The 14,364-nt window shown below is 50.9% G+C and overlaps 1 protein-coding gene across 1 annotated transcript in view; it reads left to right on the forward strand.

Moving 5' to 3' along the window:
- The window catches only part of creb3l1 (cAMP responsive element binding protein 3-like 1), a 240,548-nt gene that overhangs the window by 198,760 nt on the left and 27,424 nt on the right, over positions 1-14,364 (forward strand). Inside the window, exons 3-4 of the mRNA XM_086007584.1 lie at positions 11,560-11,729; positions 12,624-12,702. Coding sequence (XP_085863710.1) covers positions 11,560-11,729; positions 12,624-12,702 — 249 coding nt within the window. The remainder of the gene's footprint in view (positions 1-11,559; positions 11,730-12,623; positions 12,703-14,364) is intronic.

The raw sequence follows: 14,364 nt of genomic DNA on the forward strand, positions 1-14,364 counted from the left end.
CTCGTGTGCCCCTATAGTGTACCTCGTGTGTCCCTATAGTGTTCCTCGTGTGTCCCTATAGTGTTCCTCGTGTGTCCCTATAGTGTACCTCGTGTGCCCCTATAGTGTTCCTCGTGTGTCCCTATAGTGTTCCTCGTGTGTCCCTATAGTGTTCCTCGTGTGTCCCTATAGTGTTCCTCGTGTGTCCCTATAGTGTTCCTCGTGTGTCCCTATAGTGTTCCTCGTGTGTCCCTATAGTGTTCCTCGTGTGCCTCTATAGTGTACCTCATGTGTCCCTATAGTGTGCATGTGTGCCCCTATAGTGTTCCTCGTTTGTCCCTATACTGTGCCATGTGTGTCCCTATACTGTGCCATGTGTGTCCCTATAGTGTGCCATGTGTGCCCCTATAGTGTACATCATGTGTCCCTATACTGTACCATGTGTGTCCCTATACTGTGCCATGTGTGTCCCTATACTGTGCCATGTGTGTCCTTATAGTGTGCCATGTGTGCCCCTATAGTGTACCTCATGTGTCCCTATACTGTGCCATGTGTGTCCCTATAGTGTGCCACGTGTGTCCCTATACTGTGCCATGTGGGTCCCTATAGTGTACCTCATGTGTCCCTATACTGTGCCATGTGTGTCCCTATAGTGTGCCATGTGTGCCCCTATAGTGTTCCTTTGGTGGCAAAAACAGGAAGGCAGAATATTATCTGAACGGCAATAGATTGGGAGAAGGGGAAGTGCAATGAGACCTGGGTGTCCTTGTGCACCAGTCGCTGAAGGTAAGCATGCAGGTGCAGCAGGCGGTTAAGAAGGCAAATGGTATGTTGGCCTTTGTAGCGAGAGGGTTCGAGTACAGGAACAAGGATGTCTTGCTGCAATTGTACAGGGCCTTGGTGAGACCACACCTTGAGTATTGTGTGCAGTTTTGGTCGCCTTATCTGAGGAAGGATGTTCTTGTCATGGAGAGAGTGCAGCGAAGATTCACCAGACTGATACCTGGGATGGCAGGAATGACGTATGAGGAGAGATTGGATCGATTAGGCTTATATTCGCTAGAAGAATGAGAGGGGATCTCATTGAAACTTATAAAATTCTAACAGGACTAGACAGACTAGATGCAGGGAGGATGTTCCCGATGGCCGGGGAGTCCAGAACCAGGAGTCACAGTCTAAGGATAAGGGGTAGGCCATTTAGGACTGATATGAGGAGGAATTTCTTCACCCAGAGAGTGGTGAACCTGTGGAATTCTCTACCACAGAAGGCAGTGGAGGCCAATTCATTAAATATATTCAAGAAGGAGTTGGATATATTTCTTAAGGCCAAAAGGATCAAGGGATATGGGGAGAAGGCTGGGACAGGGTACTGAATTTGGGTGATCAGCCATGATCTCATTGAATGGCAGAGCAGGCTCGAGGGGCCAAATGGCCTACTCCTGCTCCTATCTTCTATGTTTCTCGTGTCTCCCTATAGTGTGCCATGTGTGTCCCTATAGTGTGCCATGTGTGTCCCTATAGTGTGCCATGTGTGTCCCTATAGTGTGCCATGTGTGTCCCTACAGTGTGCCATGTGTGCCCCTATAGTGTGCCATGTGTGCCCCTATACTGTGCCATGTGTGCCCCTATACTGTGCCATGTGTGCCCCTATACTGTGCCATGTGTGCCCCTATAGCGTGCCATGTGTGCCCCTATAGCGTGCCATGTGTGCCCCTATAGTGTGCCATGTGTGCCCCTATAGTGTGCCATGTGTGCCCCTATACTGTGCCATGTGTGCCCCTATAGTGTGCCATGTGTGCCCCTATACTGTGCCATGTGTGCCCCTATACTGTGCCATGTGTGCCCCTATAGTGTGCCATGTGTGCCCCTATACTGTGCCATGTGTGCCCCTATAGTGTGCCATGTGTGTCCTTATACTTTGCCAAGTGTCCCTACTGCTGTCGCTTCACTGTCCATTCTTTTCTCTGCAATGGTAGTGAATGGAAAGTACAGGTTCTCCCTGTTCTAGGATTCTGAGGTTGTAGGTTATGTCTGATCGAATTGTACAATTCCTATACACTAATCCGGCCCATTTAAAAAAAAGGAATGCCGAGTCAGATGGAACATTTCTCAGGAAACTAGCATCATTCCAACTGGCTACTGGAATGGCAGGTGTGGGATACAGAAACAAGTGGTACAGTACGGAGCGCTGTCCCGATGTTGGATTCCAGGTGGGTTCTTGAGGCCAATGTGGATCACACTTCCCAGTTCTTCCCCTCTCCCTGTGGGGCAGTGCCTCACCGCAGCCCTGCCGCTTCTGGATATCAGGAGGTCCCAAACCTGCGCACCATCTCTCCGTGCCACAGTGCATGAGTGACAGGCATCTTAAGAAGAGCGTAAATTGACCTCAAATTTAGTGAGCTTTTTATATGCGGCATCAACACTTGAAATAAAGAAAATCCTTGGGGCGTCCTTACAGTGTGCTGCTGTTTCCATGCCTTTTGCTCCTCTTTATTCAAAATGACTTCATTCAAATTATCCGATAATTCAAATTTGTTCTTAACTGCAAAAAAAACACTTTGGAATGATCAGAAACAGACTGCAATTGAGGCTCTGTGGGATCGGCTAAAAACATAGAAGATAGGAGCAGGAGCAGGCCATTCGGCCCCTCGAGCAAATTCAGTACCCGGTCCCTGCTTTCTCCCCATACCCCTTGATCCCTTTAGCCTTGAGGAATATATCCAAATCCTTCTTGAATATATTTAATAAATTGGCCTCTACTGCCTTCTGTGGTAGAGAATTCCACAGGTTCACCACTCTCTGGGTGAAGAAATTCCTCCTCATATCAGTCCTAAATGGCCTACCCCTTATCCTTAGACTGTGACCCCTGGTTCTGGACTTCCCGACCATCGGGAACATCCTTCCAGCATCTATTCTGTCTAGTCCAGTTAGAATTTTATAAGTTTCGATGAGATCCCCTCTCATTCTTCTAAACTCCAGCGAGTACAAGCCCAATCAATCCAATCTCTCCTCATACGTCATTCCTGCCATCCCAGGTATCAGCCTGGTGAATCTTCGCTGAACTCACTCCATGGCAAGAACATCCTTCCTCAGATAAAGCGACCAAAACTGCACACAATACTCAAGATGTGGTCTCACCAAGGCCCTGTACAACTGCAGCAAGACATCCTTGTTCCTGTACTCAAACCCTCTCGCCACGAAGGCCAAGATACCATTTGCCTTCTTAACCGCCTGCTGCACCTGCATGCTTACCTTCAGCGACTGGTGCACAAGGACACCCAGGTCTCGTTGCACTTCCCCTTCTCCCAATCTATTGCCATTCAGATAATAATCTGCCTTCCTGTTTTTGCTACCAAAGTGGATAACCTCACATTTATCCACGTTATATTGCATCTGCCATGCATCTGCCCAATCACCCAACCTGTCCAAATCATCCTGGAGTTTCTCGGCATCCTCCTTACAGCACACACGCCCACCCAGCTTTGTGTCATCTGCAAATTTGGAGATATTACATCTAGTTCCCTTGTCTAGATCATTAATATATATTGTGAATAGCTGGGGTCCAAGGACCAATCCCTGCGGCACCCCACTAGTCACTGCCTGCCACTCGGAAAAAGACCCGTTTATTCCAACTCTTTGCTTTCTGTCTGCCAACCATTTCTCTATCCAAGTCAGTACCTTGCCCCCAATCCCATGTGCCTTAACTTTACACACTAATCTCTTATGCGGGACCTTATCGAAAGCCTTCTGAAAGTCCAAATACACCACATCCGCTGGTTCTCCCTTATCTATTTTACCAGTTACATCCTCAAAAAATTCCAGTAGATTAGTCAAGCACGATTTACCCTTTGTAAATCCATGTTGACTTTGTCCGATCCTGTCACTGTTTTCCAAGTGCTCTGCTATTACATCTTTTATAATGGACTCTAGCATTTTCCCCACTACCGATGTCAGGCTTACCGGTCTGTAATTCCCCGTTTTCTCTCTACCACCTTTTTTGAATAGTGGGGTAACATTAGCTACCCTCCAATCCATGGGTACTGTTCCAGATTCCATCGAATGTTGGAAGATGATCAGCAATGCATCTACTATTTCTAGGGCCACTTCCTTAAGTACCCTAGGATGTAGATTATCAGGCCCTGGGGATTTATCGGCCTTCAATCCCATCAATTTCCCTAACACCATTTCCTTACAAATACTGATTTCTTTCAGTTCCTCCCTTTCATCAGACCCTATGTTCCCCGACATCTTTGGGAGGTTATTTGTGTCCCCCTTTGTGAAGACAGAACCAAAGTATGTATTTAATTGGTCTGCCATTTCTTTGTTCCCCATTATAAATTCCTTTCCTTACTGGGAGCGAACAGTCATGGCATGTCGCCTGGAACTGGTGGGCCCGTCCAGCTCCCAAACAGCAAGGCGCCACTCGAAAGATGTAAAGAACGCCTTGTCACAGATGGCACTATTCGACCTTGCCAGGAGCTTGCAATGGTGTTGCAATCCAAGCTTTAAGTCTTCCTATCAACACTTACATTCAAAGTAGGGTTGCTAATCCTCCAGGATTGTCCCGGAGTCTCCAGGAATTGAAGATTAAACTCCAGGGCACTGCTGCCAGCAACCCAGGGAGAAAAATCATCAGGGCGTTTAAAAGAAAATTGTTCTTTTAAAATTTTCTTTGAAAACTTCCGTTTATTAGTTATAAAAGTATTGGAGATGGTGAAAAAGGCCGTTTGACTGAGAGTCAAGAATTATCCAATCGGATAATGAAGAGTCTGTTCACTTTCCAACTGGTGTGGAAGGCGCTGAGCCGTGAGGATGGATGTGTTGGGCGACCAATGGCGGGAGCGTGGGGGCGGGGCAGTTGGAGGTAGCAGGTCATGTGATGAAACCGCCAGGAATATGTCCAGAGTTGGTAAACCTAGTTCAACACAGCAGTGAAACGTTGCGCTTCACACGACGTTATCTAGCCACCCGTCTCACAGACGTGTACACATTCTCCATGTTCCAATGAATAGCATCCGGGCTGTCTCTGTTGCCGATTTCTCCACACCCTCTTCCCCCCTCCATGTTAATGCCCATCTATAGGTTCTCCTGTGCTGTGCAGCAACCTCTGCCTGAGAGGTAAGAAGGCAGATGACTGCTCTCCGGCTTCTCACCAACAGCTAGGCCACTTGGAGTCGAATGAGAGCTAAGCTGGCCGACTAGCCCTCTGTTTGTGCCCAACCACCCCCCCCCAACCCCCCGCCACTTTCCCTGCTCCCCACCCCTCACACGCTGGGGAAAGTGGCTCCAGCTGGCCGAGGTGTTGAACCCACCGTGGTGCCTTTTTGACATGTTTCGGGCCGAGGTTTGCCAACGAACGCAAGGTCAGCCGATGTCTGTTCTGTGAAGACAGGGCCCCCTTTAAATGCTGCACTGCTCTGAGAGCTCTGTTAGGCCGCAGGAGACTGGCTAATCGGCCAGTTTTAAATGGGGGAACGTCCTGTTCTATGGGGCAACTGCCAGGGCTGCCTTCCCTTTGAAATCAGGCAGAGGGCCTTTTACGGCTTATTTAAAAAGTCACCTCACGCTCAGACTTGAGTTCAAGGCCCTTACAGTAGTAGCAAAACAGAAGTTTTCAGAAGGGGGTGTGTGTAGACAGTGAGGACGTTAAATTAGATCCAGAGAGCAAAATTAAAAAAACAGGGATTTGCAGCTTTTTTTATGGATGTGCCAAGTGACTATTGGAAACAGAAGGCCGCACTGGTCCCTGGAATGGCTGATCACAGGCCCATGTAATGTGTGGAGTGGGTATTCAGCCCAGGGACCTCATGATACGATCAAACATGTGCAAATATGAAGATTTAGGCTCTTCCAACACAAATATTTTTGGTGGCACATCGCTGTCAGTGAAAGAGCCCTCATAAAACAATCTCTAAACCAGCAGGATAGGGCAGCTCATTCACCGGACTCCAGGGATTGTTAGTACAGACATTTCTGCCATAGTGTTTTGCAGAGGGCTCCAGCCTCTACATAACACTTTATACATTTCTATTTTCCTTCTCATTTGAAAATATTCATTGGTTTTCACAACACAAAGAGAGCAAAGAGCACAAAGGGTAGAAGAGAGAACCACTGAATGACTCTGGCTAACTGTATATCATTCTCTTTAACGATGTTCTAACACCAGCCTAAACCTGTACCATTGTGTTAGGCATTACTGTGTTTTGTATATAGAGTTTGCATGTACAGGGCGTGCCCCCTTTAAGAGCACGGGAAAACGCGGGCAAACGCGATGACATCACGTCGCAAACCACGGGGCTGCCCAGGCAGCCCTCGTGGCATCTCCGTTGAGTAAAGACCTGTTTAGTTGTTCTCTTGTGTCGATCTCCGTTATTCGTAGGAATTCGTTAATTCCTACATTGGTGACCCCGTTTTTGTGAATGTTTTCACATAAGAAGAGCACAGCATGGAAGCAAACGCCGTTTCGCTAAAGCTCCCGCAGTTCTGGGAGCAGCAAGCGCCCTCGTGGTTTATTCAGGTCGAGGCCCAGTTCGCCCTGAGGAACATCGATGCGGATCAGACCAAGTACCTTTACGTGGTCTCCGCACTCGACAGCTCTACTGCCTCTCGGATCGTCAGCCTCCTCGATAACCCCCCAACGGAACGCAAGTATGAAACCCTCAAAGCGCGGTTACTGCAGGTTTTCGGGCTCACAAAATCAGAGCGCGCCCGTCGATTACTCGCTATGCCCGGGCTCGGGGACTCCAAGCCTTCAGAGTTGATGAGCCAAATGCTCACACTCCTGGGCTCAGAACGGGAATGTTTCCTATTCCGCGAGATTTTCCTCAGCCAACTGCCTGAACAGGCACAAGCTGCCCTGGCCAGATCTGAAATTGAAGACTGCGCAACACTCGCTGCGGAGGCTGACAAAATTTTCGCTGTAACTCGGCAGTACTGCGCCGCCACGAGGCACCCATCCCCCGCAGACGCCGCCCCAGCTCGTCAGCCTGCTGGGCTGTGTTTCTACCACGCGCAGCTCGGCGCGAAGGCGAAGCGTTGCCGCCCTCCCTGCAGTTTTCCCCAAAAAGACAAACAACAACTGACACTGCGACCACCAAGGAACGGGTCTAACGGGCACCCCGCGGCCGCAATGGCGATCGGCAACGCGGGAAAATTGCTGTTCATCACTGATACTCTCTCCGGTCGTCGTTTTCTGTGCGACACCGGGGCGCAATGAAGCATTATACCCGCGTCCGCCCTCGATGTGCAGACGGGGAATCATGGCCCCACCCTTGAAGCAGCCAATGGCGGAACAATTCGGACCTTCGGCAGACGGCGAGTGGAGGTGTGCCTCGGGGGGCAACGTTTTCACTGGGAGTTTGTTACGGCCAGAGTTTCCCAGCGCCTCCTCGGCACGGATTTCCTGTGCGCCAACAGCCTCCTGGTCGACATTAGGAACCGGCGGCTGATCAACGCAGCAACTTTTAATTCTCTTCCGTGTTACCGCAGTAACACTACGTCACGCACCGTCTCCTGTGCGTTCCCGAGTCCTGATGAGTTCGCTCGCCTGCTCGGCAAACTCACCGACCTGACAAGACCCACGTTCTCCTCCACAGCCACGAAACATGGTGTGGAACACCACATCACCACCAACGGCCCCCCGGTCTATGCGCGGGCCCGGCGCCTGGAACCTGGCAAGCTGGCGGTCGCAAAGGCAGAGTTCGCAACCATGGAACGGTTAGGGATTATTCGCTGGTCGAATAGTCCCTGGTCTTCACCCCTCCATATCGTCCCGAAGCCTGGCGGTGGATGGCGGCCATGCGGCGACTATCGACGACTCAACGACGCCACCACTCCTGATCGGTACCCGATCCCCCACATTCAGGATTTCTCTGCCCATTTGGCAGGGAACACCGTGTTCTCAAAAGTCGACCTCGTCCGGGGCTACCACCAGGTCCCAGTTCATCCACAAGACGTCCAGAAGACCGCAGTCATCACCCCATTCGGCCTCTTTGAGTTTTTACGAATGCCGTTTGGGTTAAAGAATGCCGCCCAGGCTTTCCAATGCCTGATGGACTCTGCTGTGGGACCTCAAGTTCCTCTTCGTCTACCTGGATGATATTCTAATTGCCAGTCCTACTAAGGAAGAACATACCTGTCACCTACGCACCCTTTTTTGACGCCTCAGCCAACACGGCCTGATTATCAACTCGGCCAAGTGTCAGTTTGGCCTGCACCAAATTGACTTCCTGGGGCATCGCATCACCTCAGAGGGAGCGGTTCCTTTACCTTCGAAAGTAGAGGCGGTGACATCCTTTCCACGCCCGCAGAACGTAAAGGCCCTGCAGGAATTCCTAGGCATGGTAAACTTTTACCACCGTTTCGTGCCTAATGCGGCACTACTCATGCAGCCCCTGTACGAGGCCCTCAAGGGCAAGACTGGCAAGAACCTGGTAGACTGGACGGATGACATGGCCCGAGCATTCGCCGACACCAAAAGCGCCTTAGCCAACGCGACTATGCTGGCGCACCCGCTGCCAGGAGCCACCATCGCCCTCACCACCGACGCGTCGGACTACGCAGTCGGTGCCGTGCAACAGCAGTGGGTGAACGGGACATGGCAGCCGTTGGCATTCTTCAGCCGTCAACTACGGCAGAACGAGAGAGCATACAGCACATTCGACCGGGAGTTGCTCACCCTTTTTCTGGCCATCCGCCATTTTCGGTTCCTACTGGAAGGACGTCCTTTCACCACCTTTGTGGACCATAAGCCGCTAACCTTTGCAATGGCCAAGACCGCCGAACCGTGGTCATCCCGACAGCAACGTCAACTGACCTACATATCCGAATTCACCACGGATGTACAGCATGTGGCCGGTAAGGACAACCTGGTGGCAGACTGCCTCTCCCGCGCGATCGTCAATACGGTTCATTTGGGCATCGACTACGCCCTCATGGCAGCGGACCAAGCCTCAGGCCCGGAAGTCCAAGCTTACAGAACGGCCATCACTGGCCTCCAGTTGGCCGATGTCAAGTTCCATTCGGCCGGTACCACGCTGTAGTGTGACGTCTCCGTACAGGATCCTCGCCCTGTTGTGCCGGTCGTCTGGCGCCGCAAAGTGTTCGACGCCATACATGGGTTGTCACACCCAGGAATGAAGGCCTCTCAGAAACTGATGTCAGCGAAATTTGTATGGCATGGCATGCATAAAGATGTCCGTGACTGGGCCAATACCTGCGTGGTCTGCCAAAAGGCCAAGGTACAGCACCACATCAAAGCTCCATTGGCCACCTTCACAGTTCCAGAGCTACGTTTTGACCATGTCAACGTGGACCTGGTAGGACCACTCCCACCCTCCCATGGTTTTTCACACATCCTGACCATGGTTGACCGCACCACCAGATGGCCGGAGGCGGTCCCCCTGTTATCCACTACTTCGGCGGACGTGGCCAGGGCATTCATTTCCTCCTGGATCGCCCGTTTCGGAGTGCCCGCAGATATTTCGTCAGACAGGGGACCGCAGTTTTCCTCCGAACTCTGGAATGCAGTGGCCCAAGGACTCGGTGTCAAATTACACCGCACCACAGCCTACCACCCACAGGCGAATGGCCTCTGCGAACGCTTCCACCGGTCAATGAAAGCCGCCCTGAGGGCCAGCCTCCAGGACGCTGGATGGGCAGACAAGCTACCATGGGTCCTGTTGGGCCTTCGCACGGCCCCCAAAGAAGATCTTCACTCTTCATCAGCGGAGCTTGTGTATGGTCAGCCGCTGCAAGTCCATGGGGACTTCCTACCAACATCGACTGAGCCATGGTCCGCGTATGCCCAGCTTGCTAGTCACCAAGAGGCGGCCAGATGTTTCGCACCGGTGCCCACTTCGCACCACGGGCTGCAGAGGTCACACGTTCCCACGGAGCTTCACAAGGCTGAATACGTTTTTATTCGCCATGACGCACATAGGGATCCGCTCAAGGCCCCATATACCGGTCCCTTCTGCGTGTTGGAAGCAGGGGACAAAACCTTCACGGTAGATGTCGGTGGTAAACCGGACCACATTTTGGTCGACCGCTTAAAGCCAGCACATTTAGACCTCGACCGCCCCATCGAGACAGCACAACCGCCGAGACGGGGTCGGCCAGCCATCGTCGTTACGGCAGACCGAGTGCGACCGCCCGCCAGACCGCCAGCCGACCAGCAGCCTCCGCCTCGAGAGTACAGGAGTTGTTCTGACAGGCTCGTCAGACCCCCTCACCGTTTGACCTTGTCCGTTAAAGCGAATTCTGGGGGGGCGCATGTGGCAGAACCACTGAATGACTCTGGCTAACTGTATATAATTCTCTTTAACGATGTTCTAACACCAGCCTAAACCTGTACCATTGTGTTAGGCATTACTGTGTTTTGTATATAGAGTTTGCATGTACGGGGCGTGGCCCCTTTAAGAGCGCGGGAAAATGCGGGCAAACGCGATGATGTCACGTCGCAAACCATGGGGCTGCCCAGGCAGTCCTCGTGGCATCTCCGTTGAGTAAAGACCTGTTTAGTTTAACTCTTGTGTCGATCTCCGTTATTTGTAGGAATTCGTTAATTCCTACAGTGTATGTTTTAGGTAAGATGCTTTATATTGTCGGGGTGTGGTCGACAGTACTTGCAACTCACTGGTGGCAACAGAACTCAATTTTTTCACCGGTTTTGTAGATTACCAACCAATTAATCCGGCTTCACTTCTGCCTGATGGAGACTGGCAGCAAGTGGGAATTGTGAATGGGGAGCATGACACCAGGTGGGAATTGTGAATGGGGAGCATGACACCAGGTGGGAATTGTAAATGGGGAGAGTGACATCAGGTGGAAATTGTGAATGGGGAGAGTGACATCAGGTGGAAATTGTGAATGGGGAGTATGACACTGGGTGGGAATTGTGAATGGGGAGAGTGACATCAGGTGGGAATTGTGAATGGGGAGAGTGACACCGGGTGGGAATTGTGAATGGGGAGCGTGACATCAGGTGGAAATTGTGAATGGGGAGCATGACACCAGGTGGAAATTGTGAATGGGGAGTATGACACTGGGTGGGAATTGTGAATGGGGAGCATGACACCAGGTGGGAATTGTGAATGGGGAGTATGACACTGGGTGGGAATTGTGAATGGGGAGTATGACACCAGGTGGGAATTGTGAATGGGGAGCGTGACATCAGGTGGGTGTGTAAACGTAGAGTGTGACACTGGGTGGCAATGTAAACATGGAGTGTGACACCGGTGTGTTGTTGCACTCTCCAACTAATTGATGTCCCCATCAATTTTTCCTATAACCTCATGAATGCAAGAATTACACAAATTGTAAATGCACAAATATTTCAAGGTTTGCCATGTCAGGTTTGTTATTTTCAGTTTCCATTTTCCTTTTTCTGATGGCCCTTCACTGACCTGGCTCATTTGCCTGCTTGTTGCCATGGCTTCAGTAAGGTCTTCTTTCCCATGTTAATGTGAAGGCAAAATGTGTTCAGATCCTGAACATGAGCATGTGGTTCTGTTGTCATGGAAACACCAGTGTTTTTCCCCATTCGTCTCATTGCCTATTCTTTTCTCCTTCTCTGGACAGAGGCTGATGGTGGACTTTGGTCCCTGGGTCCAGACCTGACCCATATCATGATCAAGCAGGAGCCGAACCTATTGTCAGAGCCCTGTCACGCCTCCCTATCGACCCAGATATCAGCTCTTTCTGGACAACACATGACTTCTGCTCCACTGTCAAACTCCACAGAAGAACCGGTAAGTCTGAAGAGACTGAAAGTGCAAAGGGCGGAGGTTCCATTATCAGGGTCCCTCTCGCAGAAAGTGCCTCAGGACCGTTTTAAAGAGGCAGCCTTCTTATCACCTTGTACCTTGTCCCGTGAGTCTCTCTTTCAGCACTGCTACATTAGGCCCACTCCTCATCTGTCTTCCTGTCACAACAGGCTATATTATGCCCCTGTCCCATTATACCCTCATCCCGTGAGTCTTCCCCGCATGGACAGGTACATTATACAGTTGTAACACCAGTGTCCTTATCAGGACCGACACGTTATACAGTCATAACTTCACTCTCTGCTTTGAGATGGGCAGACTACACCCTTGCCTCACAGGTTTCCCCATCAGCACAGGAAGGAACACACACTCTCCCACTGGACAATAATTTGAGAAAGGTAAGCTGTCATTTTAAACATATATACACTGTTCAGGTGATCACCAGGGCCGAGCCAATAACACCTCCCCACATAATCTGATGTGATTTACCCGATAATAAACATCAGCCCGCTGCGCCGCTGGACGGGAGCAGGTGACTCCTGTGCCGATAACAACCCCCCGCCATGCAGTGAACTCCCGAACTGGCCTTTGCCTCCACTCTGCTGGGAGACCAGGCTCCTCCTTGGCGTGAGTGTCGGGACACCAGCGCCTGATCATCCTAATACTGACTGACACGAGCAGGCCGGGGAACCTGGCTGACTCTCTTGTCCTTGGATAATGGCATGTGTTGGAGCGGGCTGGATGTAGAAGAGGGGAAGGGACAGAGAATAGAAAATAAAGACATTTAAAGTGGAGACTAAGCTGCTCCAAGGAGGTCTGTCCGATCAACTCTGCTTGTACTTCTTTCATCTTCACCATGATGTTTTTGTTTCCTCACAGGCCCAGACAGAACCAAGCACAGTGCCTCAAATCAAAATAGAGCCCAAAGATCTCAATCAGTTCCTCAATGTCCACACAGGTAGGAAATTAAACAAGGACAGCAGCAACTGACAGGACAATCTCGAGCAACAGGGGGGAGAGATCCATTGGGATTTATTGCACCGATCTGACAAGGTTAAGACTTGGTGTCAGCCGTGGCTCAGTTGGTAGCCTCTTCTTCTTAGGCAGTCCCTTGGAACCGAGGATGACTTGCTTCCATGTTAAAAATGAGTTCTCAGGTGACTGATGAGTCCAATGCGGGACCTACAGTCTCTGTCACAGGTGGGGCAGACGGTGATTGAAGGGGCGGGTGGGTGGGGTGTTTGGGTTGACGTGCGCTCCTTGCGCTGCCTGCGCTTGGCTTCCGCTTGCTCCCAGCGAAGAGACTCGAGGTGTTCAGCGCTGGGTGGGAGGGTATGCTGTGAGGAGGATGTCGTGAAACTCCAGTACGATTTGGACAGGTTGGGTGATTGGGCAGAAACATGGCAAATGCACTATAATGTGGATAAATGTGAGGTTATCCACTTTGGTGGCAAAATCAGGAAGGCAGATTATTATTTGAATGGCAATAGATTGGGAGAAGGGGAAGTGCAAAGAGACCTGGGTGTTCTTGTGCACCAGTCGCTGAAGGTAAGCATGCAGGTGCAGCAGGCGGTTAAGAAGGCAAATGGTATGTTGGCCTTCGTAGCAAGAGGGTTCGAGTACAAGAACAAGGATGTCTTGCTGCAGTTGTACAGGGCCTTGGTGAGACCGCACCTTGAGTATTGTGTGCAGTTTTGGTCGCCTTACCTGAGGAAGGACGTTCTTGCCATGGAGGGAGTGCAGCGGAGATTCACCAGGCTGATACCTGGGATGGCAGGAATGACGTATGAGGAGAGATTGTGTCGATTGGGCTTATACTCACTGGAGTTTAGAAGATTGAGAGGGGATCTCATCGAAACCTATAAAATTCTGTCAGGCCTGGACAGACTAGATGCAGGAAGGATGTTTTTGATGGCCGGGGAGTCCAGAACCAGGGGTCATAGTCTAAGGATAAGGGGTAAGCCATTTACGACTGAAATGAGGAGGAATTTCTTCACCCAGAGAGTGGTGAACCTGTGGAATTCTCTGCCACAGAGGGCGGTGGAGGCCAGTTCATTAAGTATATTCAAGAAAGAGTTAGATATATTTCTTAAGGCTAAAGGGATCAAGGGATATGGGGAGAAGGCAGGGACAGGGTACTGAGTTTGGATGATCAGCCATGATCTCATTGAATGGCGGAGCAGGCTCGAAGGGCCGAATGGCCTACTCCTGCTCCTATCTTCTATGTTTCTATGTTTCCCGGATGCTTCTCCTCCACTCTGTGCGGTCTTGGGCCAGGGATTCCCAGGTGTCGGTGGGGATGTTACACTTTTACAAGCAGGCTTTGAGGGTGTCCTTGAAGCGTTTCCTCTGCCCAACTGGGGCTCTCTTGCAGTGTTGGAGCTCTGAGTAGAGCGCTTGTTTTGGGAGTCTCGTATTGGGCATGTGGACAATGTGACCCGTCCATCGGAGCTGATTGAGCGTGGTCAGAGCTTCGATGCTGGGGATGTTGGCCTGAGCAAGAACACTGACGTTGGTGTGCCTAGCCTGCCAATGGATTTGCAGGATCTTGCGGAGGCAGCGTTGGTGGTACCTCTCCAGTGCTTTCAGGTGCCTGCTGTACATGGTCCATGTCTGAGGC

Source organism: Somniosus microcephalus, chromosome 15 (assembly GCF_052327205.1).
Source record: "Somniosus microcephalus isolate GS21.2 chromosome 15, FLI_Smic_1.0, whole genome shotgun sequence".
Lineage (NCBI taxonomy): Eukaryota > Metazoa > Chordata > Chondrichthyes > Squaliformes > Somniosidae > Somniosus > Somniosus microcephalus.